Source organism: Paramisgurnus dabryanus, chromosome 6 (assembly GCF_030506205.2).
Source record: "Paramisgurnus dabryanus chromosome 6, PD_genome_1.1, whole genome shotgun sequence".
NCBI lineage: Eukaryota > Metazoa > Chordata > Actinopteri > Cypriniformes > Cobitidae > Paramisgurnus > Paramisgurnus dabryanus.
The window spans coordinates 29,584,581-29,610,094 of record NC_133342.1 but is presented as its reverse complement, the minus strand read 5'-3'; the positions used below and the strand labels follow the sequence as shown (position 1 = coordinate 29,610,094).

The 25,514-nt window shown below is 36.0% G+C and overlaps 1 protein-coding gene across 4 annotated transcripts; it reads left to right on the top strand.

The window, feature by feature from the left end:
* The first annotated feature begins 4,385 nt into the window (after window positions 1–4,385).
* ralyl (RALY RNA binding protein like) lies at window positions 4,386–25,397 on the top strand. Of its 4 annotated transcripts, none has more exons than XM_065276510.2 (9): window positions 4,386–4,657; window positions 10,849–11,121; window positions 22,394–22,466; window positions 22,570–22,617; window positions 23,345–23,502; window positions 23,921–24,034; window positions 24,323–24,480; window positions 24,576–24,612; window positions 25,016–25,264. In XM_065276510.2, the coding sequence occupies exons 2-8, from the start codon at window positions 10,866–10,868 to the stop codon at window positions 24,606–24,608; spliced, it is 840 nt and encodes a 279-aa protein (XP_065132582.1). In that variant the 5' UTR covers window positions 4,386–4,657; window positions 10,849–10,865; the 3' UTR covers window positions 24,609–24,612; window positions 25,016–25,264. The 4 variants fall into 4 exon arrangements, with proteins under 4 accessions (XP_065132582.1, XP_065132581.1, XP_065132583.1 ...); XM_065276509.2 differs by having other exon boundaries at window positions 25,047–25,257; XM_065276511.2 differs by lacking the exon at window positions 22,570–22,617 and having other exon boundaries at window positions 25,047–25,397.
* The last annotated feature ends 117 nt before the right edge of the window (window positions 25,398–25,514 follow it).

Sequence of the window (25,514 nt, the reverse complement as noted above, 5' to 3'; positions counted from 1 at the left end):
GGATAGTTGCCTTCACACAAAACATGGGACTGCGATGATCTTGTCTCTAAGCCCTAATTTTTTATAACTAGAGTTTTTCCTCCAAAAAATCTTATCCACACATGCTCGGTTTAAATGAAATCTCTGTTCTCATGAAAAAGCAAAAACACCCTATCAAGTGCTGTCAAGAGCATTCCACAGCAGCAGGCAACTATATATAACCCAAATCGTAAAACCACATTGGCCAATCAGAAGCTTAACAAAAGTGACATCGCAAGGCAAAAGCCCTGGTTTTACTGTCTACACGACAACACTGCAACCGCTGTTTCTTAAAATCCTCACCCTGACAGGGGTTTTCAAAAATGTTCGGTTTCAGTGCCCTGATTTTTCATTTGGATAACCGGCCATACCACGTAAAAAAAATTACGCTTATAAAAATACCCGTGTCCGTGTGGACAAGACCTAAGACTTGAGGACAGGACCATGACAGCCCTGACCCATCAAGGCATGGACATCTCTTAACCTCTGAAGGTGTGCTGTGGTGACGTTAACAGCACTTTTTTGCAGCCTTTAAAGTTTTAAAGGTCACATAACACACACAATTTTTGCAAATCTTATGTTCATTTTGGGTACCTGTAATGTTTTCAAGACAGGAGACCGTATGTGGTTGAAGTGAACTGGCTTTTACTCATGTCTGCCTATATAATATGCAGTGACAATTAAATGAAAAACTTCATGCTGCAATGCATGCTGGGTATTAACAAATTACAAATCTAATCCAGGACTCCCATCATGCACTGCAGCATGGATGAATAATGAACTTTGCACTATTTTCTTTGTCACCATGGTTAAGATTCATCCTCTGATTCTTGATGCTTGTGATTCATACTCTGATTCTTGATGCTTGTACGTCCCAATTTTTGCCCAAAGTTTCTAAAACTCCTTAATGTTGATAAATCAATTAATTAGATGGTGATCTTTTCCATTACTAACCAACATAATAGCACTATTAACTTTACATCCCCATAACAAATGTGTTTTATAAACACAAAGAAATGCAACTAGGGAAGCAAAGCTAGTAAGAAGTCAAGAGTCTAACAAACATTAATCACAATAATGGTAACTTAAAATGAAACAAAACATCAACATCTAAACCTATAAGTGAATGGTGTTTTCTACAGCAATATTTTTACTAAACATTCAGAAATAATGTTTCATAAAATAATAAAAAGCAATGTTTCTCTATCATTTACTTAACAAGCAAACAAGTCAAAATAAAAAACAGTTGTTGTTTTAAACATTGTGTGAACATTAAAACATGACATTGTCATAACGTTTGAAAATGGTAGAATGTAACATTCCTCTAACGTTCAGACAACCCAGACACTTTTTATGTTGACAGAACGTCTTTGGGAACTTTCAGGGAACGTTCCTAGAACTTTTTTCTGTAAGCTGGGTTGGAGCAAAAGAAGATTCAGGCAGCACCCTCATGCAGGTGCTGAAGCATGCCATGGTACAGTGATGTGCAACAATCAAGATTTAAAAGAGCAAACCTGACGATCCATGAGGAACATACTGAACTGTTACTTACTTCAGAAGAAGCTGTCTGGTACACTTCAGGTTATTCTCAAAGATTCAATTTAAGATAAGGCCATAGTCCTTTTGCTGTACTAGAATCTATATAAAAAGTTTGACGTCTGAATCAGTTCAGTACATGCTGTTTTATTATTAAATCAAAGACGTGTGTTTATTTGGGAAAAATGTAATTCTGATTTTGTGAATTCCTAAATCCCATTTCTTACTAAAGCCTTTTCCTTAATGAAAATTGATTGTAAAGCAGTTTTACTCTGTAAATTTAAAAAAGCAGAAAAAATATCACAAATAATTAAATAAATAAAGGTGCTACAGAAAACAGTTCCTTACAGCAATTTGGTTCTTTAATAAATCTTACAATTCAGGTTTTGGTTACTTTGTCGACCACCTCTAATAATCTGCAACTATCTTAGATTTATCAGGGTTTGTGTTCAGTTGAATATGTTTTACTGTTGCAATAAAACATCAATAATTATGTTGGCTTGAGAAAGCCAACATACTGTTGTTGCACTTAAACTTATTATTATTCTTTTTCTGAGACTACAATTTCTAACTCTAACTCGTCCTAGAGCTTTCAAGCTACAGCCATCAAACTTTGGACAGACCTTCGGTCTGATCTGACTCGAGTTGCTATATCTTTTCTAACTGATGGGACCTTCCGAATTCCTAAACGGGGCGCTGAAACACCCCAAAATTTCCATTGACTTAACATTGAGACAAACTTTGACGGGTCATAGCTGCGAGTGAGAAACTTGTAGAAACTTTTGGCTTACCACATTTAAGGAGGCTGACAGGCTGTGTAAGAACATACCTCACAATGGGGTGTAAGCTGTACTGCTGGGGTGTAAGAGGCCCCCAAAATTTCCCATTGACTTATAATGGGGCAGGAAACATGCCCATAAAATGGAATAAAAGCGTCCCAGATGGAATATCTTCACTTTAGAGTGTCTTAGAGACATGGGGGTGGGCTCATTTTACTCAAGCATCCAATCAGTCTCTTAGGATCACCCCAAAGCTATTAAGCCACGCCCCTAGCAACAATTTTGGGTACCCTAGCAACATCTCCCATAGACTACCATTATAAAAAGCCCAGATGGATATCTTTGCACCAGAGTGTGATAGAGACATAGGGGTGGGCTCATTTTACTCAGGCATCCAATCAGTCTCTTAGGATTCTTATTGAGGTATCAAGCCACGCCCCTAGCAACAAAATATGAAGACCCTAGCAACATAATAAACAAAGCCTTATATCTCTGGATCTGAACATCGTAGAGACACGGGGGTTGGACCGTTTTACTCATAGATATGTATATAAAGGCTAGATGGCTCAAGGCGGAGTCAGCTGTGTCGTCACTTGGCGGCCATCTTAGGTCAGTGCTGCCATAGTGCTGCTCCCTGCTGCTGTGGACGGAAGGTGAGTGACATACGCCAACTAAAATGCTCGTAACTTGCTGAATTCTTGACGGATTTAAAAACAGTTTGGTTTTTTACAAACGTTATTAACGTGGCTATAATTCTGGATGCTTTAACATGTTTCATGAATTTTTTTATTTATTTTTAGTATACGTATTCAGTGTCATAGGTACATCTTTGACGTTTATAACAAACCAATCCGTCTGAAAATCGGTAAAAAATTAAGCAAGTTATGGTCATTTAAAAGTACCTGCATCATTAAAACTCAATGCTACGAGTGAGCGAGCGCCCTGTCCTAAGATGGCCGCCAAAATGCGGACGTTCCACTCAATTGGCCATCAGCGCGGACGAGCCATCTAGCCTTTATATACATATCTATGGTTTTACTTGTGGCTTGAAGTGTAATCATTATGGGATGCCAATTTTCTCCCTAGCAACCAAACTTAGTACCCTAGCAACGGAATAAACAAAGCCTTATATCTCCGCTTCAGAACATAGAGACACGGGGGTTGGACCGTTTTACTTGTGGCTTGAAGTGTGATCATTATGGGATGCCAATTTTCTCCCTAGCAACCAAACTTAGTACCCTAGCAACGAAATAAACAAAGCCTTATATCTCTGCATCAGAACATTGTAGAGACACGGGGGTTGGACCGTTTTACTTGTGGCTTGAAGTGTGATCATTATGGGATGCCAATTTTCTCCCTAGCAACCAAACTTAGTACCCTAGTAACGGAATAAACAAAGCCTTATATCTCCGCATCAGAACATTGTAGAGACACGGGGGTTGGACCGTTTTACTTGTGGCTTGAAGGGTGATCATTATGGGATGCCAATTTTCTCCCTAGCAACCAAACTTAGTACCCTAGCAACGCAATAAATGTTAGCCTCATGTTAGCTTCATGCTAATCATGCTAACATCATTCTGGCTTCATGCTAATCATGCTAACTTCATGCTAGCTTCATGCTAATCATGCTAACTTCATGCTAGCTTCATGCTAATCATGCTAACATCATGCTAGCTTCATGCTAATCATGCTAGCATCATGCTAGCTTCATGCTAACTTCATGCTAATCATGCTAGCTTCATGCTAGCTTCATGCTAATCATGCTAGCATCATGCTAGCTTCATGCTAATCATGCTAACATCATGCTAGCTTCATGCTAATCATGCTAGCATCATGCTAGCTTCATGCTAATCATGCTAGCATCATGCTAGCTTCATGCTAATCATGCTAGCATCATGCTAGCTTCATGGTAAATCATGCTACCTTCATACTTAAACATACTAACAGCCAGATAGCCTACTAAACTAAACTTATGTCAAACCGTTTTAAACGTTCAGGCTACGCTTTCTCAAGCCAACATAAAGTTTGTCTTCAAACTTTACTATCTAGTTTATAATTGGTAGTTTTTCCAGAATGTTTTTATTTTAAAATAAATAGAATACAAACACAAAGTGTTTTGTTATTAATAGTTTTTTCCTACAGTTTCAGTATAGGTATGAATGAATACAGTCGGAGTTTCAGCATGTGCGTGTGGATGATAAGGAGGGCAGCAGTGTGCAGTCACATGATGCAGTGAGAGGCTGAGATGTGAGCGATCGAGAGACTCAGTTCAGTTCATTCTGCACTTACTCATCATCTTGTTTCATGTTCAGGCTCTTTGATTGGTGAGTAGCTCTTGTGTTTCATCTTTTAAATCCTTTTCACTCCTATACATTGTATCAAAATAAAAATAGTACTGTATGTAAATACAGATTATAGTATTTGTTAAAATCTTTTTTTACTTGCTTGCCACCTTCTTTGTTGCCTTAAATAAAAAAAAGTTTGATAACGTTGAAGATGTGAACCTTTATACAAATGTTTATTTACACTGCATGCATGATTAGTAAATCTTGAGTTGCTTTAAAAGTTTGGAGTACTGCATCTTGAAGGTCACTTTATTATAAATTAAAGCCTATATATCTCATATACAGCAATAATTTGTTCAGGATAATGAACAATGTCGTTTATTTTAGCTTTAAAAATTACTTTTTCAAATGTATGTATACCCACGCTGGTATCTTTCATTATTTAAAGAAGTCTATGATACGCTGAGGCAGACAGCTTTGTTTTATTGAAAATATGACCCATTGTCATTTGTGAATTCGCATTATTTTTTTTCTATAAACTTTTTTCATCATTTCTCCAGCTGCGATTTTTCTTGACAAGCACCCTTTATTCCATTTGTATAACTAGCCTTTCTGAAATTATACAAATGAAAAGTATACAAATCAGTTTGTGTCATCGATATGCTATTCTTTCTTCAAAAATTCATTTAGGTTTGAGGATGATAGTGAGGTAGATGTTTTTCTGAAAAAGAAAGATTTACTATTCAGACCATGTCAGTCAAGAGGCAGGTGGGGGAAGCCAGGCGTGAAATATCCTTTTCCCAAGTAAAGCTTATCTCTCATTGGGAATTCTAGGAGGGACCAGAGTATCTATGAATGCCATACCTGGACAGAATATCCGAGTTTTCTTCAAAGCTCAAACATTACTTACTTAGAGACTCTGCGTACATGCTACCTTCTTTAAGGACATACCAGTAGTAATTAACAAGGGCTCATGTCATTTTCTCATATGTTTAATATTATATAACACCAAATCAAAAACTGTAACTCAAGATAGCTAGAAATACTTTACATTGCCATGCAGGACATCTCTGTTCTCAGATTACATGGATTTAGATTTATTGAATCACATATAATTCTTCTTCTCTATACAGGGTCAAAAAGGGAAAACCCCGGCCGTTGGGTTAAATTAACCCAGAAAATGCTTATATTTGATATTTGACGGCAACAGGCTGGATTTGTCCCTTTATGAAGCAATGCTGTGTTAAAAATAACCCATCATTATTTAGAGTGTACTGTATGTATAGAGATGAAGAATCATACGTGATTCAATAAAAATGTAATCTGTGTTCTTGTACATACGGTACATACGGTATGAGTCAGAGTATTGTTGGGTTTGAATTGGGAAGTGATAACAGACTGTACATGGGCTCAGTGGAACAGCTGAAGTGATGGGTTTGAAATGAAACAGAAATGTTGTGTCCAGTCACAATACCAGAGCTCTGCCATGCCTGTCAGTCTGAGAAAATGAGGAGAGGTTATTGTTAACAGAAGGAAGTGAAATGTTTTCATGCGTCAGTGCTTTTGAAAAAATGAAGGTGTGCATTGAGAGCAGGATGCTGGTTTGACCGAGGATCAGTCTGAGAGATTGACTGACCGTCTCGCAGATGAAATGGATTTTGTGTCCGGCTGATCATCTCCAATTCAAAGTTTTTTTGTTTGTTTGTCAAGAGTGTCTAGTTTGAAAAGCACAATCTGTGTTCCTACACTCTAAGAAATATGTGTTCATTTTAACACATTGTTTTGTGTTATCCTATTTAATGTGTTATTTTAACACATTGGGCTCTATCTTACACCCGGCGCAAGCAGCGCAATGCACGACGCAAGTGTCTTTTCCTAGTTTCCACCCTGCGCAATGATCATTTTCACGTTTAGCGTCACATTGTTTAAATAGCAAATGCATTTGCGCCCCCTTTTGCGCCCATGGGCAGTGGCGTGTTTACCCACCACGCAAACCACGCAATTGCTTGGGGCCCCACGGGCTTGGGGGGCCCCCTACTGTCCACAAGCGGTTAACTTATTTAATGATTTTTTTATTTAATGATTGCAGAGTTATAAAAAGTCTGCGTGGTAAGCATTCCGCTTTTTTCTTATTTTTTTTTAAGATCTTTTTATCTTTTTTTAAGATCACACACTGAAGTTGCAGTACTGTATTAATTACATCATTTTAAATACATCCTATAAGGAATTTGCCAGCAAAGGATATATCTGAGATAGGCTTAAAAATATTTTTCTGTACAAAAGGGAGGCCTTTTGGAAAAAGTTTGGAAACCACTGCGGTAAAACCAAGACCTTTATGTTTTTGACAGATAATGATTCTTTATTCTTTTGAATAAGACAATGGGCACTATTTGTATTTTTAAACCAAGAATTTTTTTCTTAATGTTGGGGCATGGGGGGCCCCAGGTCCTTGGACTTTGCTTAGGGCCCCCAAAATGGTAAACACGCCACTGCCCATGGGCGTTCTGGTCTGAAAACGAGGTGTGTTCAGGCGCATTGTTGGCGCGTTGCTATTTTGAGGCATTTTTTTAGACTACGCCATTGACCAACAAAAACCTGGTCTAAAGTCAATGGCACAATATGTTTTTTGTTATTTAAAGAGCGCATTAGTAATATGCGCCTATAAATGGGACGACAACGCGGGTTTGCTTATCACATACATAAATGCGCAGCAGCACAAAAACGCTTTTAAATATGAAAGATTAAAGGATTGAATGTAAAAGATTATTATTGAGTCTCTTGGACATAAATGAGGACCGATTATGAGACGTTAGAAAGCACAAAGAGCTGCTGTAGCCCGGTAAATAAATAAATGCTTTGCTTTAAACAAATGCCTCTATTTTTAAATGTTTTTAAATGCTATCTTACGGATTTATTGTATATGATGACTCTGTACCTGTGGATATGGTTGAATGAGAAACATTTTAAGTAATGATTTGTCAAAAATCCCATATGGCGCTGTTCTAGTGCTGAAACGCTTCGGCTCTTTGCACGTTTGTAAATCCTTTATCTCTCGTTTGTATTTTTAGAGTACAAACCTTTTCTTGCATATTTGCAAATTATTTTATGAGATCACATTGATTATGTAGGATATCAATACATTGACAGCAATGTATTGTACTTCTATGACTGAAAGAAAAGGGCTTTTAAAGGTTTAAAAAAATCAATAAAAATGAAAACAACACATTTTTTACATTATTCTTAAACTGGTGGTCTTTTTCCTCAGCTTAGTTTTTCAGTTTACAAAGTCCGTCATCTAAATAGGAATTACACACGGTGCCAGCGCAACTGGCTTTTAAAGGGGATGAGAGATAAGACTCATTGGTTTATTGCACTTTACGCCCAGGTGGATGCTGCACATTGGTGGTGGTAGAGGAGATTCCCCCATTCATATGTAAAGCGCTTTGAGCACTGGAAAAGCGCTATATAAATGTAACTAATTATTATTATTATAATTAATAAATTATTATTATTAAAACACACCCATTACTCACTAGGGAAATATGTACAACCCTTTTTGACCCTGCGCTCGGCGCACAAACAATTTTTCCCGTCGTTAAATTATTCATTATGTCATTAAAAAAATATGTCATTTTGTGACACAGATGTGTTTTCTGCTACCCAGTCTCTCAAAATTGTGTACCTATAGTCACGTAATTTTTTTATTCTTATAATACTGTCACGAAATTCCGCATTTTTTCGTGATCGTATCACAAATTTCTGTTTATCTTATTGTCATGTATTGGTTACTCAACTGCTTTTTCCTATTTTCAAACCATTTTCGCTTCGGTTTAGGGATAGATTTGGTGTTTGCATTAGGATGTCACTTTAAGTATTGGTTTATACTATTTTTTCTGATTAATTTTTTGTATTTTCTAAATTTTAAACCATTGTCGCTTGCAGTTAGGTTAGAGTTGGGTTTGGGTAAGGATGTAATTTTATGTAAATCTAACTCATAACCGAAGTGAAAATGGTAAGAAAATAGGGCAAAACAGTTGAGTAACCAATACGTGACAGTGACACACAAACAGAAATTCGTGATACGTTCATGAAAAAAAACATGAAAAAAGAATAAAAAAATTACGTGACTATTGGTAAAAATGCTTTGCTTGCACGTCACTGTGCTGATTTAATAAGATGTAAATGTTTTCTCTAGCATTTAATTATGTGTGAATGTGAGACATTGCTCCACATTTGAGTAGTCCCACTGTGGCCAAGCTTAAAGCTTATCGTCTGAGAATAAGTTTTGTATATTTCCCTGACATCCATACAAATATTTCCGATCCTTTTTTCAACTCTATGATTAAAGATGCTTTCAGTGTCACATACACTACCGTAAAAAAGTGCAATCATTAGAGTTGTTGTTGCAATGGTATAATGGCTACCGTATTTATTTTCAGTCTCCTTATAAGAATACAACCAGAAAATACAGAAAGTGTGTATGCAGTTTTAAAAAACTGAATAAAATGATAAGCTAAAGTGTGAAGTATTTAGTGTCATTTCATCTTACACTTGAACAATACCACGAACCAGCAGGATCACTTGAAAATGACGTAAAAGCCAAAAATGCAATGACTTCAGGATTTCAGTCTCCTCAAAAGAGTTCAAGATGTGTTAAGTGTCAAGACAGGTCACAATAAGTAATGACTTTTTCCCCAGCCTACTAACTGTGTGTACGTATTTCCTGTAAAGGGAGGGAAAATAAATATGGATTCTCATTGAAACTTATACTGTATATTAGCCAAGCTTTATGGATTTTCTCATGCTATTGGTTATACATTATAAATCAAGCCAAAGAAAGTAGAAATCCTGATGAAACAGTTTGAGAATGAGAGAAATCTCATATTTTATACTTTTTGTGAGTGTGAACATCTTCACACATGTCAGAGATCTCACACTGCGGTTCTCCTCACAGCTCCTCCTGACTGCTCTCCTCTCGCTCATGGTGTTAATCTCATTGCTTTATCGGCTTAATGTGTGGTCTGTATATGACAAGTAAGAAGTGTTGTTTTTAAAGATGCAAAATAGAGCTCAACACATTTTTAGTAGCTGGATAATATTAGCATATGGAGGAAGATGTGAAAATGTATATATAGGGTATGGGGTGTTGTATATGTTGTTGCTTACCTGTGCATGCGTCAATGTGTGTGTGTGTGTGGTCGTGTTTAAGAAACGGTGCGAATATGTGGAGCAGGTATCTGAAAATAACTTTCAGTCTTTCATGGTCACACACTTTTATGTTCCTTGTGTCTGTTACCATGGTGAAAAGTCATGTAATAGAAATGTATCAAATGAGCCTGCTTAAAAGCTCATTAAATAACTTATTATTTCATCAAATTGTTAATTCTCGAATCTGTCAGGAGTATAAATGATGTTTTTTTTCTGTGTATTAATATTGATTGTTCTTCCACATATTTCTTGTAAATATTTTATACTGTTAAAGGTACATTGTGTAACTTTTAAAGGGATCTCTTGATAGAAATGCAATATAATATACATAACTATGTTATCAGTGGTGTATAAAGATCTTACAAAATAAACTGTATTGTTTTTATTACATGGAAATTGCCATTTCATGCCAGCATGTTTTTACAGTGGCCCTAAATGGACAAACTGCTCTATAGATCACATTTTGTCACTATGTTGTCTCAGATGAAAACATATTTGTCCTGTGGCAGCTATAGCTTCTCTATGTGTATCGAAAAAAGAGGTGAGATGTGGATTTAGGCGTTAGTTGCAATTCACAGTCTTACCACTAGATGTCACTAAAAAATTACACACTGGGCCTTAAACTGTATAGACAACATAACAACAAAACAGCACTGGAAATATCTAGTTTTAACAAACATGCCTTACTAAAACATTACTTATGGCAAAACAAAATGCACTGATGTATTTTAAGATTTGTCAGTGCAAGTTGTTTTCAGTTTGGACAGCTCTTACATTTATTTTAGTCTAGGACTAGTCTAGTCCGGGAAACCGCCCCATAAACTTTTTAAGATAAGTAATACACTTAAAAGTGTTAATTATCTTTCCTTGTTTACTGATGCAAAATGTTCAGTGAATAAGAACTTTTGGTCTGTTCTTCACATTGAAAGACTTTCCACTTGGAGGTGTGTAAATAATGACAGGATTTTCATCTTTGGATGAACTTTCCTTTAATATTTCTTCTTCTTATATGTCTGATTTAGGACATCCTGTAGGAAGGATGACTGGAAAAACTCAAACCAGCAACATTACAAACAAGACAGATCCTCGCTCTCTCAATTCCAGGGTGTTTATTGGTAACCTCAACACCACTGTGGTGAAAAAGACTGACATTGAACTCATTTTTACTAAGTATGGAAAGATCACTGGCTGCTCTGTGCATAAGGGCTTTGCTTTCGTTCAGTATGCCAGCGAGAGGAACGCTCGTTCTGCAGTGGCCGGAGAGAATGCCAGGGTACTTGCTGGACAAACCTTGGGTATGTGACTATTTTTGTCTGTTTTTTAGTTATAAATTACACTAAAACAGGTGAGTCAGTGCGTTTGATGACACGGATGTATGAGAGTGAAAAGATCAGGAGAAATAAAGGAGAAAAATAAATATATATATTTTCTGGCACAAAACAGCTAATCTTAGGTCATAGCAGTTCCCATGGTAACCTACTAAATATTCCCTATCATTTATTAAAAATGTGAATGTGGCTTGAACTGAACACCAGTGATAAAGTTTTGCTGAACTGAGTTTTGTATGTTACGTTTATTTGTTATATTTGTGTTTTATATGCTTGTGGAAAATATTGCAGGCTACAAATTTGACAACATTTGTAAACTTTAACATCTTGGGGAAACAAATGCAAATAACCCACACAGTAAAGCATCAACATATTTTATGTTTTAGCAGACAGTTGCTTAGATTAGGCTACAAAGTTTGGACTGAGATGAGATATATGTTTTTTTTTTTAAATATGCATGAATGTTTTTAATTTATCTGTTGTCCAAACTGTTTTGTTTCACAGGTTATTGTCAGTCTTCAGTACGAGGTTTCACAGCTCAATAAACTAGAGTAAAACCAATATCTGATCTTATTGAGCCACTTGACTTGTTTTGTGGTTATGATTATTAGTGATATTTTACTGTGTGAACTTTGGGTTTGATGGGTTTTAATTAGCTTGATAAAACCTGAAACTACAGACCTGCACTGACCAGCTGTATTTAAGGAGCAAGATGATGAGCAAAATTATACTAATATACTGTAGTTAAGATTTTTATTTTTGATAATATAATATGCATTCTTTGAACATTTTTAGTATTAAATTTTCCTAGAAACAAAATTAGTACAACACAATCAATATCACCCTTAAACAAGGTTCATAAAGAGAATAGTTCCTGTATGCTTTTAGGAAAGGTTGGGTTTTGTTGCCCCCTTCTGTTAGCAGGAGGACGTACAGGTCACCAAAATACAGCGTGCAATGGAAAATAAATCTATATGCATGTCTTTCAAACAAAAATGAAAAGAAAAAAAAATCAGCCAATAAGAAAACATTAAAGGAATCCCAGGGAGAGACCACAAGAAGCTGCATGATAAAATAACAGGGGGAAAGGTTTTCCAAATTTTAGGCAAAGAGAGACTGCAATGAAGATGTTAAAATGTAACATTTTTTATTTATTTTTAATACTTAGTCACATCATAATCCATAAAACATTCTCATAATTAGACTACATTATATGTCATTGCATAGTTTTAATAAGTTTACTTTTAGACCTATATTTAACTCCGGGCTGGGTAACTATAGGACAGAACACATTTCTGGGTTAAAATGACCCAAATAGGTTGTTTTAACCCAACTGCTGGGTTATTGTTAATCAACCATGTTGAAACAACCCAGCAGTTGGGTTAAAACAACCCATTATTTGGGCCACTTTAACCCAGAAATGTGTTCTGTCCTATATTTACCCAGCCCGGTGTTAAAAACAACCCAATATTTTTTAAAGTGTAAATAAAGTTAAATAAAGAATGAGTTAGAGTTATTAATCTTTTGAACAGTAGTGTAAGTGCATTTTTATCTGGTGCTTGTTGACTTTATAAGACACAATGTGCATAATGCTGTACTTAAAACATCTTAAACTGACAAAATACTGAACGGCAAATAGACCAGAAATTTATTTCAACCACTAGATGGCGATAAAAGACATCAGCCATCCATGACAGTACTGTAAGCACAAATAGAGGACAGTTATGTATAACTGTTTAAAATCCATGTTGATCATTTGAATCCTTGTAAGATTAATGTTTATATCTATGTTTAAATGTATCATAAATAGTACTTAAAATCAGTCATATTTCTTTTAGTGTGTCTAAATTACAAAGCTCTTATAAGAATATCAGTGTCGACAAAACAAAAGTGAATTTGTATGTGTGTCCATGTCACTATAATTTGCTTTCCTGTTTTTCAGCAGGCTGAAATCTAATTGACAATGGAAAAGATATTTCAATGTCTTCAGTTTCAAAGTGTGTCTTTAAAAGGGACATTTCTCAAGACTTTTTTAAGATGTCAAATAAATCTATGGTGTCCCCAGAATGCATATGAAAAGTTTTATCTCAAAATATCACATAGATTTGTTATAGCATGTTAAAAATTGCCATTTTGAAGGTGGTAGGAGCAAAAATGTGTCGTTTTGCGGTGTGTCCTTTAAAATGCAAATTCAGTTCAATTCAATTCAATTCAATGCAAATGAGCTGATCTCTGTACTAAATGGCAGTGCCTTGGTTGGAGAGTGCAGATTAAGGGGCGGTATTATCCCCTTCTGACATCACAAGGGGAGCCAAATTTCAATTACCTATTTTGCTTGCAATTAATGGTTTATCAAAACCAAGTTACTGAGTTGATAGAAGCAATGGAGACTCAATTATAGCACTTAAACATGGAAAAAGTCAGATTTTCATGATATGTCTTCTTTAATGCCATTTACTACAATCAATTACAATCAACTGTGGGGGCTCAGCTTTTGATATAAGCTACAAGAACAGTAAATTTATTGTTTGCATTTCAAATTAAATAATTGTTATTTATATATATGATAGATAAGTATAAAAAGTGATTTCAACAGTGACGCTTATTTTTTCCCATGCAAAGTAATAAAAATTTTAACCTGGTTTTTTTGTGAATAAATATTTTAAATCAATTGTTACACCCCCATACAGTGTAAGTGGTAGAGTCTGGAAGGGTCCATGCCTATGCTTCACTCAGTTCATTCAGTCTCACTGTGACACTGCGTTGATGTGGGTTCAAGGGAGAGCAATCACTTGTTTCTCAAAATATAGTGTGCACGACCTGATGGACATGTACAGAAGAACAGTGCATAAAGGCAGACGTCACAGTCAGAGATGTGAGTACTTTACTGAGAAATTATGATACACATATTTTAGAAATTATGTTTAATACCCTGTTAAAATATGCAAATTATATTTTATATTTAAGTCGTTGTAAAAAAAAAGCAACCATCTGTTATGATTTAGTGCGACATTCAATAATATTGGAATTCAGTGTGACTGAAAATTTTTACATGTAACTTTACAAATGCCTGCACTTGCAGTCACTTTTGACAGCTGCTGTTCAATGCCAATTAACTTATGCACTTGATGAATAAAATACACCATAGGTTCATATATATTTTTATATTACGAATAAAACCAGTTAACTTAGATTTTACAATACAACATGAAGCATATTTTAGTTTGCCAGACAATATATTTTTACCGTGCTGAAATGTTTTGTTTATTCCTGTTGAAAGCTTTTAAATAACTTAACAAAATTCTGTTGATGTGACAACGTGTTTATGATTCAATTAGAGCAGTAAATATCTGCTTTCTTAATTGAATGATAATATATAACCACATATTTGTCTGGTTTAACTTGTATAACCTTTACCATTGAAAGATTTGATCTCAGCTATTTGTTCATTATGATTAGTGAGGTTTTAAAGGTGGCTTTAATGGAAAAAGGCAATAGAGATAATGAGGTGCACTATGGATATGATACTTGTCCTCAAGAGTACAAACAGTTCCAGACAATTGCGCACATCAGTCACTGAATTACATCATAACAAAGGAATGAATAAAAGACAAAAATTGGTTAAGTAGGTCATCTCTGAAAGCCATTATAAAGAAGATACAGCACAATGGCACAGCAAATGGCTGTATGATATAAGCTAGAAGTATAATTTAATTTGTTTATTAAGGTGCCATTGTTGAACACAATTCCTTGAAGTTCAAACTTTCTCAGTCAGGTGTATTCCTGGGTCAATGTGCTTTCAGATTTATATTTCACATGGGTTTAGCTTTTAAGCACAATTTTTATCCCAGGGATGGTGACTTGTCACAGCCAGTTATGTCTTGTCAAATGAATCACTGTAAATACTCAACTCTGCCTCTTCCAGCTCCTTTAGCTGACAGGCAGAGGACATTGCTAAGAGAAATGCCAATCTTCACTCTGGTCATATAACCTGACAGACCACTGACAGAGAGGAAAGCATACTGGTTAACCATTGGAGGACCATTGGTTAAAAGTGATTAATATATTGATATGGCTTCATGTATAAGATATACTGGTATTTAAGTGAATTTATGGTGCGTCAATGGTCATCCACTGATGATTGGAACAACTGGATAACGCAAACTGTTTTGATTCATTTCATCTTCCAAAAAAAAAATTATTTCAAACATCCCAGGAAAAATGGTCAAAGATTGTCCCAAGCTGTCACTGAGGCAGTATCCTTTAAAAAGGTCCTCATAAGATCAGGGACGGATTATGGCGATGATGTGCCCTGGGCACGGATGTCTCAAAGGCCCCCTTTACCAATTTTTTGGGCAACAGCGTTGCACTTGTATGCACAGGGCTCAAGTGTTGGTTCGCCTCTGCCTGTATGCCCCATTTTAAAGGATTAACAATGGCACTAATACGCGGGGAGAGAATGCACACAATATTCTGTACTTTCACACCACAAATTGTTTTGTTTTAATATCTCACCAGTATCTGACAACATACAACATACTGTACAACATACTCAAAAAGATTCTGACCTCTCCAAATCATATCACAGGAGAAAATTCCACAAATATTTTACATTTCTACATTTAGTAGACATTTCATTACATTTCATGTGTAACTGTCGTTCACCACAGGCATTCGTTCACACACCAAAACTTTTAAACGCGGCTGAAAACGCCTTGAGGATGCCGAATGCCAGCTGTTTCTTCAGCTGAGCGCTTTGGTAGCTGTGATACTGCAGCTGTGAGCAGGTTGATTGCTGTGGTAATGTCCCGCCCCTCCTCCACTGTAATTGGACAGCCGTGTGAGAACTGACATTGACGAGCATTTGACCTCTCGGCGCTCAGCGCGAAAAAAAAACCCGAGCGCCGGTTTTCAGCACGGAAAAAACCCGCTAGCTGCTTGCTTATTTAATAAGCGCCGAGTTTCCATTGCAATCAATTGAAAACATGCGCCGGTCGCGGGCGTAAAAGCTTTGTGGGATTGGACACACCAAAACTTTTAGGGGCTTTGTACACCAAAACTTTTAAACGCGTCTGAAAACGCCTGGACAAAGCCAAATGGCACCTGTTTTTCAGCTGAGTGCCAGCTTTCTTCAGCTAATGCCTGGCTCACACCACAGGATAATCGGGCCGAATTTACCCCGATTTTCCCCTCCCGAGAATCCGAGGGAAAATCGGGCAACGGACCTTGATCGGCTCCGAAGTTCGGCCCAGATTATCCTGTAATGTGAGACGTTTAAAAATCTAAACTTACACCTTCCGATATGCTCTCAAGCAAATCGGGGCCGCCCCGATCTTATCAAACATGTTTGATATTTAGGATTTTAAATCCGCATAATTACGTCATACTTTCACAATAATCATTGAGAGACGGAGATGATTGACAGCTTTCGGGACCGCGAAACAAGCTGCTGTACGGGTAGACAGCGCAGCCGGACTCATTCCGCCACAACTGCAGCTCGTTGGGGCAGACAGACTATTTAAAATATAGAAATTGATTCCTTGCTTGATTCACGTTGTCATAAACATTAGGCTATCTAAAATATCCTAAAAACAACAGAACATGATGATGGTCAGTCACATCACGCACCTGCAGCTATTATGTGTATAGAGGAAATGTAATAAAATAAATAGGCATACACGAAATAAGTTGCACTTAAATAATTAGCTTATTAACAAAATGAATTTAAAATGATATGACGATTTTCAGTTCTTTTTTTGTGACGCGCTCCACAAACGCACAGAACCCGATGGGGCAGCCGGCAGAAAGCGCATCATGTTTTAAATATTACTTTACAGACGCACAAAGTTTTTATCTGTATGACCATGTAACCATAAAAGTAATTTAAGGTCATCATGCATGCATTGCTGTTCAGTGTTCACCGGCATGTAGGATATGTACTAACAAACATTATCACGCCATTAGTTGTTCGAAATATAAATGATCCGCTTGAGCCTCACCCAAGTGCAGCACTGATTGCTGAAATACCGCACACTTGAGAATCTAATGCGCCTCATATCGACACTACCAACGTTTCACATTAAATGACATATTTGTCCAAAACCATTGGTAATGTAAATACCGAATTAAACACTAGACCCTACACTGCAAGATAAAATAGAATAGAATAGAAACTTTACTGTCATTATAAAACTATAATAAAATTTGTTTATAAGCTCTCAAAGACCAGCAGCCTCAGAAGAATAAACAACAAAAATAGAATCCACATAGTATATAGCTACAAAACAATATCACCGCAGAGTAGTATATATACAGTGGAATTAAATAATGCAAACAACAGTGCAAAACAAGTTTAACCAAGCATCAGTCATTTAACGCTTAGCCTACAATAATATTCTTGTTAGGAACAGGAAAACAGAGTATTAATAGAAATAGCCTAGATCACTTATAATAACTCTTAAATGTGCAAAAAATAATGATATATAGGTTAGCCAATTATATTAAAAATATGTTTTTAAATAGATGTATTTAAATTTAAATAAATCTTGCATAAGGATTAGTCTTGAGTTGGTGCTATACAGTATGCATTCAAACACTGCCTGCATAACACATCCTTAAAACATATCATGATTGTTGCCTCATAAACAAGAGCTGAGGAGGAGAAATCGCCTAGGTTTCAAAAAGAAAGCTGCTACTTTGTAAATATTTAAAAAGAAATCATAATAAATGTGTCATAATCTTCACTTTATATACTCTTCTCCTGAGGTGAAGTGAAGTGCTTGCTCTGGCAAGATAATCCTAATAATATCCTGTAGTGTGTGATGCACTAGGATTTTAAATTCCTGTAGTGTGAGCATGTTTAAGATTTTAGAGAAGAATATCTGACAAGATTCTCTTTATGTGTGTGCTGCAACCAGATTTCAAAATCTGCCAGGATTTTAAAAATCCTGTAGTGTGAGCCAGGCATAAGCGCTTTGTCAGCTGTGAGACGGTTGGTTGCTGTGATGTCCCCGTCCCGCCCCTCCTCCACTGTGATTGGACGGCCGCTTTCGAACTGACATTGATGAGCGGAGCTTTTTACCTAAAGTTAAATCTTTTTCATCTTTAGCTGAGGGGTATCTTTCTCGATTTCCTCAGAGAAAACGCTTCCACAACATCATCAAAATCCAGTTCCCTCACAAGATCGCATTCAATGGCCATTAAAGACAGTGAATTTAGACGTTCTTGACACATTTTGCTTCTTAGTTCGTTTTTTACTTGCCATTAGAGAAAATGAACGTTCTCCTTCACAGTTGCTGACTGGCAGGGTGAGGAAAAGCTGTCTTTTTTTATGCTTTCTTATCATTGATCCACTTGGTTGTGGTTTTAAACTCATTTTTGTTTTAGTTTTTGAGTAACCGTCTTCTACATGTGACTTTTATATTACGCAATTCCTTTCACTCGCCTCTAGATGTCCCTCTCAACAGCGCAGCAATACATTTAGATTATTTATTTGATTTATTTACTAGTTAATACTTTGCAACTGCAAAAAAATTCACATTATCCCTCAATATTTAACACAATTTTACTGAAAATAAAATTAAAATATTTATTTGAAAATAATAGACACAGTAAATTTGACAGGGCCCCCTGCTGGCCAAGTGCCCTGGGCAAGTGCCCAGTAGGCCCGTGCGTTAATCCGTGCCTGCATAAGATAAGTATTTTGTACCAAAATGTACATCTGAGGTACTAATATGAACTCTTTAGACGCAAAGATGTACTTTTTGAAAGGGTACCACCCCAGTGACAGTGTGACAATTTTTTTTTTAAATGGACAGGAATCACTTTTCTTCCCATCCCATCAGAGAGGAACAATACACTCTAAAAAAGCATGTGTTAATTTTTTGTCTTATGCTTTAACACATTGTGTCATTTTGTGTTGATTTTGTGTTAAAACAAAACACAAGTTGTGTTGTTCCAGTAATAATACAGAGATGTATGGATTCTGGGACAACACATTTAGTGTGTTGTCCCTAAACTAACATTGACTGTGTCGTTTTTAACACATCTGTTCTAAAAGTGTAGGTGCAAAATGCATTATTTTCAGTGTTTTTTTTAAGCTTAGTTCATTTTATCCTTTTTTCTATAAAAAAGCTCACACGTATTAAAGACGTTTTTACATTTCCTTTGGTGGGTAAGTGTCTATTAGTACAGGGGTTTTCAAACTTTTTGTGTGTGTGGACCACTATTTGTAATCAAGAATTTTCGCGGACCACCTCATAATACTCATTATAAAATATGTCTACACAAAGTCCTGAATTAATCTGCACATCAAAATAGGCTTACTAGCACTAAAACTATAACTGGTCATCACATCAGTACAGGTTTCTTAACCTTATATCATAATTATTTATATACATATTCTCAGTGTTGGGAAAGTTCACTTTCTACATGAACTAGTTTAGTTCACAGTTCACAAATTTTAAAATGAACTAGTTCAGTTCATAGTTCATATTTGAAAATGTTAAACTAGGTCACAGTTCCAAAAATGAACTAATTTATAGTTATTTTTTCCCATATTATTATTTTTAAATGATTGCCATTATAGCCCATATAGAACCACCACAGACAGCAATTATTTGATCAGTTTTAACACTGAAGCTAAATGCGTCAGATTTCATCTTCATGTCCAACTTTAAATCCTTATCCAACCAGGGTTTACATTAGCATTGACTGTCTTTTAATTTTTGTATTTGCTTACACATACCTTGAAAGGATAGCTGGGTGGGGGTCGCACCCCGGGCGAGAAGAGCTGCGAGGCATTGCGTGTATGACAACTCGCAGGTATTGCACACCACACGTGCACGTTAAATAGCGTGAGCTTAGTCAAAGTCTATTTCAAGATGCGGAATATGCGTTAGCAGCCTATGTTAATCGTTAACGATTTAGGACAAATATGATGTTATTTAATGTTAAAGCAACACTATGTAGTTTCCATGTAAAAATGACTTACAGCTCCCCCATGTGGTTGAAAAGCGCAACAGTGCCTGGTATCAGACACTCTTCTGCAGGCAGGGGGAGGGGCGGGGCTGTGTGCTCTACCCTCCACCGCCACTTTCTGAGTGTGCTTGTAGCAGCTAGGAGGTTGCTCAGGTTGCAGCAACAGTACAATTTGTCCAGTTAAAAGTTGTTCTATCACTTAAATAATTTTAGAGACATTATTTAAAGGTAAAAAAACTACATAGTGTTGCTTTAAACTATTTGAGTTGTGCGGCAGGAATTTCAGCAGCGTCTGTGTTGTTGTAATGACGCATGCAGCGTGACTGGTGAACACCGAGTGGTGGCGGTGTTGCCAGATTGGGTGTTTTTTCCGCTACACATTAAGGCCTGTTTACAGTGTGTTTTAGTCGGGTTTTCGCCTGGAAGAATATACAAATCTGGCACCCTATTGAACGACGTTAAACTGAGAGAGCGTGCCGTTCACAGGCACCAGAATGAATGAGTTCACAGTAACGTTTATTTGGCAGCAGTACACGTTCGCCCAAAATATGAACGAGTTTGTATATTAAAATATACATATTCTTATTTTGCCTTTTCACGGACCACCTGCAGTACCCTCACGGACCACTAGTGGTCCGCGGACCACAGTTTGGGAATGGCTGTATTAGTACATGTTAATGATATGCAAAAGGTACAAACCCCAAAGTAAACGATGACGCGAATTATCATCTCCAACGTAAATCTATTTTCTTGGACTACAACAAACACACAGATTGTAGGCAACAGTTTACTTCCTGGGATTGGTGCTGTAGACAAGACCGACATTATCATATTAATTCCTCCCGCTTCAGACTCACAGCCTGTAAGTTAACTCATGTTAGCATTGCATTGTGAGCACATCTTTCAAACATGGTAAGGAGCGTCACATTTCCGGCTGATGTCAGAGGTATTCAGGCCAATCACATTGTACAGATTAGCTGGCCAATCAGGGACACAGAACTTTTCAAATCCATGTGTTTCAGGAAGAGAGTGAAATCTGAAGCTAAAAAAATGTATGGTATGTGGAAAATAATGTGATTTTTTTTTTACTACAAACCACACAAACACATTGTATTATACCAAATACACAAAATAACGTTGTTTTTAGCAATACACTGAAAAAGATATTAATTCAATTTACTCAATTTTTTTAAGGTAAGTGGTTGCAATCAATTTATTTAAGCTACATTTAAACAAAAGTTTTTTGTTTTGTTTTGCCTTTCTAATTTTTTCTAATTGCAACCACTTACTTTAAAAATATTTAGTAAATTGAATGAATCGTTTTTTTCAGTGTAGGTGCGCTCTTTTAGAAAAATTAAGACAACTTACACTCAAAATTATATCCGGACCTAAAAGTAAAAAAAAAAAAAAAAAACGAAACTGAAAGACTTCAAATTGGCCATTTATCCTGTTCTGGCTTTTCTTAAATACAAAGTTTTATACTAATATCGAGATATAAGGACAGCAAAGTAAGTGACTGTAAGTTTACTTTTCTGTTATAAACCTTTGATGAAAACTGTCTTTGAACCTTAGCTCTGTAAGTCATTGTAACCTTTTAGATTATTTGTGTTATCAGCACAGTTTTCATAGAAAACAACATTTCTCATTGCACAAAACTGTAATAATTGACACAAACCTGATCTTTCTCTTTTGTATACAGAGAGCACTTTTATTTCCCAATATATCTGATGCCAGTCTACTTTTCTAATTAAACTCATACTGACCCTCTCATTTCCCGAATGTCTTCAATCTTATAAATACATTCCGAGTGTGACTGCATCTACTTGAAATGCCTGTATGTCTCCATAATGAATTTGGCTCAGTCAAGCGGAGCCTAATCTAAACTTTGAAAGTGCACTATACTTTTCTTTGCAGATTTAGTGTTTTGTTTTGTGCTTCATCACAGTGAAGGCTGAAATTGCTTGTAAATGTCTTAAAGGCCTGAATTGTGATGGCGCGCAGGCAGGCCATCCTTCGGGATAACGTTCGGGGTAACCTTGAAACATACTTGAGAATGATTCTGCATCTGTATGCGTTAAGTGAGAGAGATGCTGTGATAGCAGATGAGAGTCATCATTCATTCATTCTGTGGCATTGTGGTTATGCACTTACGAAGACTTCTCTGAGTCTGTTGTAATCACCAGACATGCTTGACATTTATTTGAAAGAGACTATGAATCAAAAGGAAAATGTTCTACAATCATTTTTGATCTTTCTACAGACATCAACATGGCCGGAGAGCCCCGTCCTTATAGGCCGAAAGTGGGATCAAAACGTCCCTTTTCCTTATACAGGTGAAAGAATTCAGCCCCCCCCCATTTTTTAGCCATAAAATTAAAACACTTTTTCATTGTAAAAAATGGATTTGCATAACAGCATGTACACATGTTCTTACAGTGGCTATGAATTTGATTATGATTTCTACAGGGATGATTTTTATAACAGGTATGTACATGGCATTCACTTACAATAATAGCAAAGACACGGATCATTTCAGAGCAATACATTAGCTTTACTCGGATCATGCTGGTGTGATATTCTTAACAGGAGCTTTTTAATAGGTTTTTGTTCATTAAAATTTTTGTTAAGAACCACTTATACACTTACAGGATGACCTTTCCTGTGTTGAAAATAGTAGAGGAAGAGATATCACTAGTTACCATAATTAATGTAATTTTATTGGTTTAACTTCGATCCTTTGCTCGGGCTAATGATGAACACTCCTCTCCAGTGAGACATTTACTGAATGTCAGAAAGCTGCCGGGTCATTACTCGAGCAACAGAGACACGCCAGCCATCTTTCCTCTGACATTTTAATGTGTTTGCTTTCCTTGCTCATTTGACAGAGCCGAGTTTTATCTCTATGGAAAATAGAACTGCTAACAAAATCCCTTTAGTGCAATTATTTAGAGAATCCAAAACATGTAATAATTTATTTATTGATTGATTTTTTTTTGGCACACAGCAATTGTGTTTAGAAATTATTTGCACTTTTGCATAATGAAACCTTACACTATGCAGTACATTGTATACATAACACATATTTCCATATTTGTACAAAACGTAATGCAAGAGATTATAATGCAAGGTTGATTATATATATATACAATAAATAGAAACACATACACACCTAAACCATATTATGCATACCGGTATCTATTTTTCTCTTTAGGATTTTTGACATTCATGGGCGATTGGCACCTTCCCCTCGGGCTATTATACCTATCAAGCATTCACGTGTGGTCGCTCTCTCAACAACACGTAGGACAAAAAACTCTTTCCAGCCAAAGATGTCCAGTTGCGCTTCTTATCTTACATCAATATCATCAGGTTGTTATTGCTTTATGCCAGTACATAAACCTTAATACCATAGTTTTGACAAAATCCATGCAATGTCTATGCAAAACATAATTTATTACAAGGTGTGTCATGCATTGTTTGCACAGTGCCAATGGCAGTTAAATTAGTACCAGCAAGACTTTACCAACATGCTTTTTTATTTAATTTAAAATGTGCATTTTTAACAACCAAACCTCTCAAAACTGCCCCTGAACTTCATCTTTCATTTTATGACAACTTATTTTGAAAAAGATGAGTGACGTGTGAAGGACCAATATGCAATATAATTATCAAAGATGCATCTGAAGTTGCATGCAAAATCACATGTATGGCCATGACACTTTTATCTTACTATACAGTGCACTTCACTATCATAAATATCCATCCTTGTTGTTTTTGTGTATCTAAGTAAAACCTGACCAGCTCCTGACAATCAAGCAAGAACTGTCTCAGATCAAGCTGAAGATTGACTCCTTACTGGGAAGGTTAGAGAAGATTGAACGCAAGCAGTTTGCAGAGGCAGGTAAGAGGTAGACCTGTCAGTGTAGAGGCCATGTTGGCGGGAGTTAGATTAAAAACACTTGTCTTCATCACTTTCAGTGTCAGTGTAGGTAATCGGAAAAAGCAGCATAAAAAAAAATAAACATTAGGTTTGTAGATGGCACATTGGGAAATAACTTTTTGAAAGTTTGCCACCTTGTAATCGTTTTAATATTCAGTGTTGCTATCGGCCACCCTTTAATCTCTGTCTCTCATCTCATTCACTTTTATCTGGACCCACATCTCTGTCTGGAAATTCATTGTTGTGAAGAGGCCCAGAGGAGGCATGAAAAGGCCCATCAATCCCTCTATAGTGAGGCAGCAGAGGATTCTGGAGAAGATATGGATCGGGAGCTTCAGGAAGGAAGGTCTTGGAAAGTGATTGATGAAGGTGATGATGGCTATGCTGACAGTGTTACCAATGAACTGGTGAGCAGTCATTATACTCATCTGAATGTGATATATATCTATATATGTATTGTTATATAAGATCCACTTATTACAATGCATTGAATGTGTTTTAGATTGAAAATCACATATCTGATGTAGACAACTGAACAGGTTTGTACTCACATTCATGTCTTATGTTCCATATGAAATCCTTTTCTCTATATATTTGATGTTATCATGAAGACGGTGTCTGTCCTTCAAGTATTTTGTGGAATGTATTAACAAGCACATTTGAGAAAATAAAAGATCCATTGCTTTCCATAGGAATGTGCAGTTTATTGTTCTCATTTTTACCAAGAAGAATTTTTACCAGCTTTTATGTGAAATGCTTGCCTGTTCAACAAAGCTATATGTATTTGTGAATTATTATCTCGTTATTTGATCTGTTGTATCGCACAAACAAGTAATATTTTGCTTAATTCAGTGTTTCAACAATTGTAGTTTTTTTAAGCAAATGAACAGTTTTAATATTTGTGTATAAATACATTTATAAAAATATTTCCTTTTTTAATAGGTTTGGGGTTTTCTTTCTCTTACTTCTTTAGGACTGAGACCAGCATCTATCAAGTTGTATTTTTGAAGATGTCTGTTTGGAAACTGTCAGCTTTTCTGTGTTCTGTAAACATTTTAGTTTAAATGGTTTTTATTCATGAATAAAGAAAATTGACAAACATACACAATTCCAGCAACTAAACATCATTTGTAAAATTAATTTATTTTATGTAGAAAAACGACTTACTTACAGTAAGTGCCGTTGTCGTGTTTGTAAATAAAATGTATATACACTGTATGTGCACAAGATTTAAATGGACACTGAATAAATATACATAATACATTTGAATAATGCTTATTTGATGCACCTTCATGTAGAAATAAACTAATAATAATTGTTTAAATATCTAATTTATTCATTTTTTTCTAGAATTTCTCTGTACTTAAGTCTTCTTTTTCTTATTTTTAATTTGATATTTTTAAATACCGTTAACGAGCAGTCGTTTAAACTTTAAAGGAAG

What these genes read in the sequence shown, in the direction of transcription:
- ralyl (XM_065276510.2), top strand. Translation starts at nt 10,866, where the DNA reads ATGACTGGAAAAACTCAAACCAGCAACATTACAAACAAGACAGATCCT. An exon ending in AGGGATGATTTTTATAACAG is followed by an intron (nt 22,618 to 23,344) that starts GTATGTACATGG and finishes TTTTCTCTTTAG; the next exon opens with GATTTTTGACATTCATGGGC. An exon ending in TCTTACATCAATATCATCAG is followed by an intron (nt 23,503 to 23,920) that starts GTTGTTATTGCT and finishes TGTGTATCTAAG; the next exon opens with TAAAACCTGACCAGCTCCTG.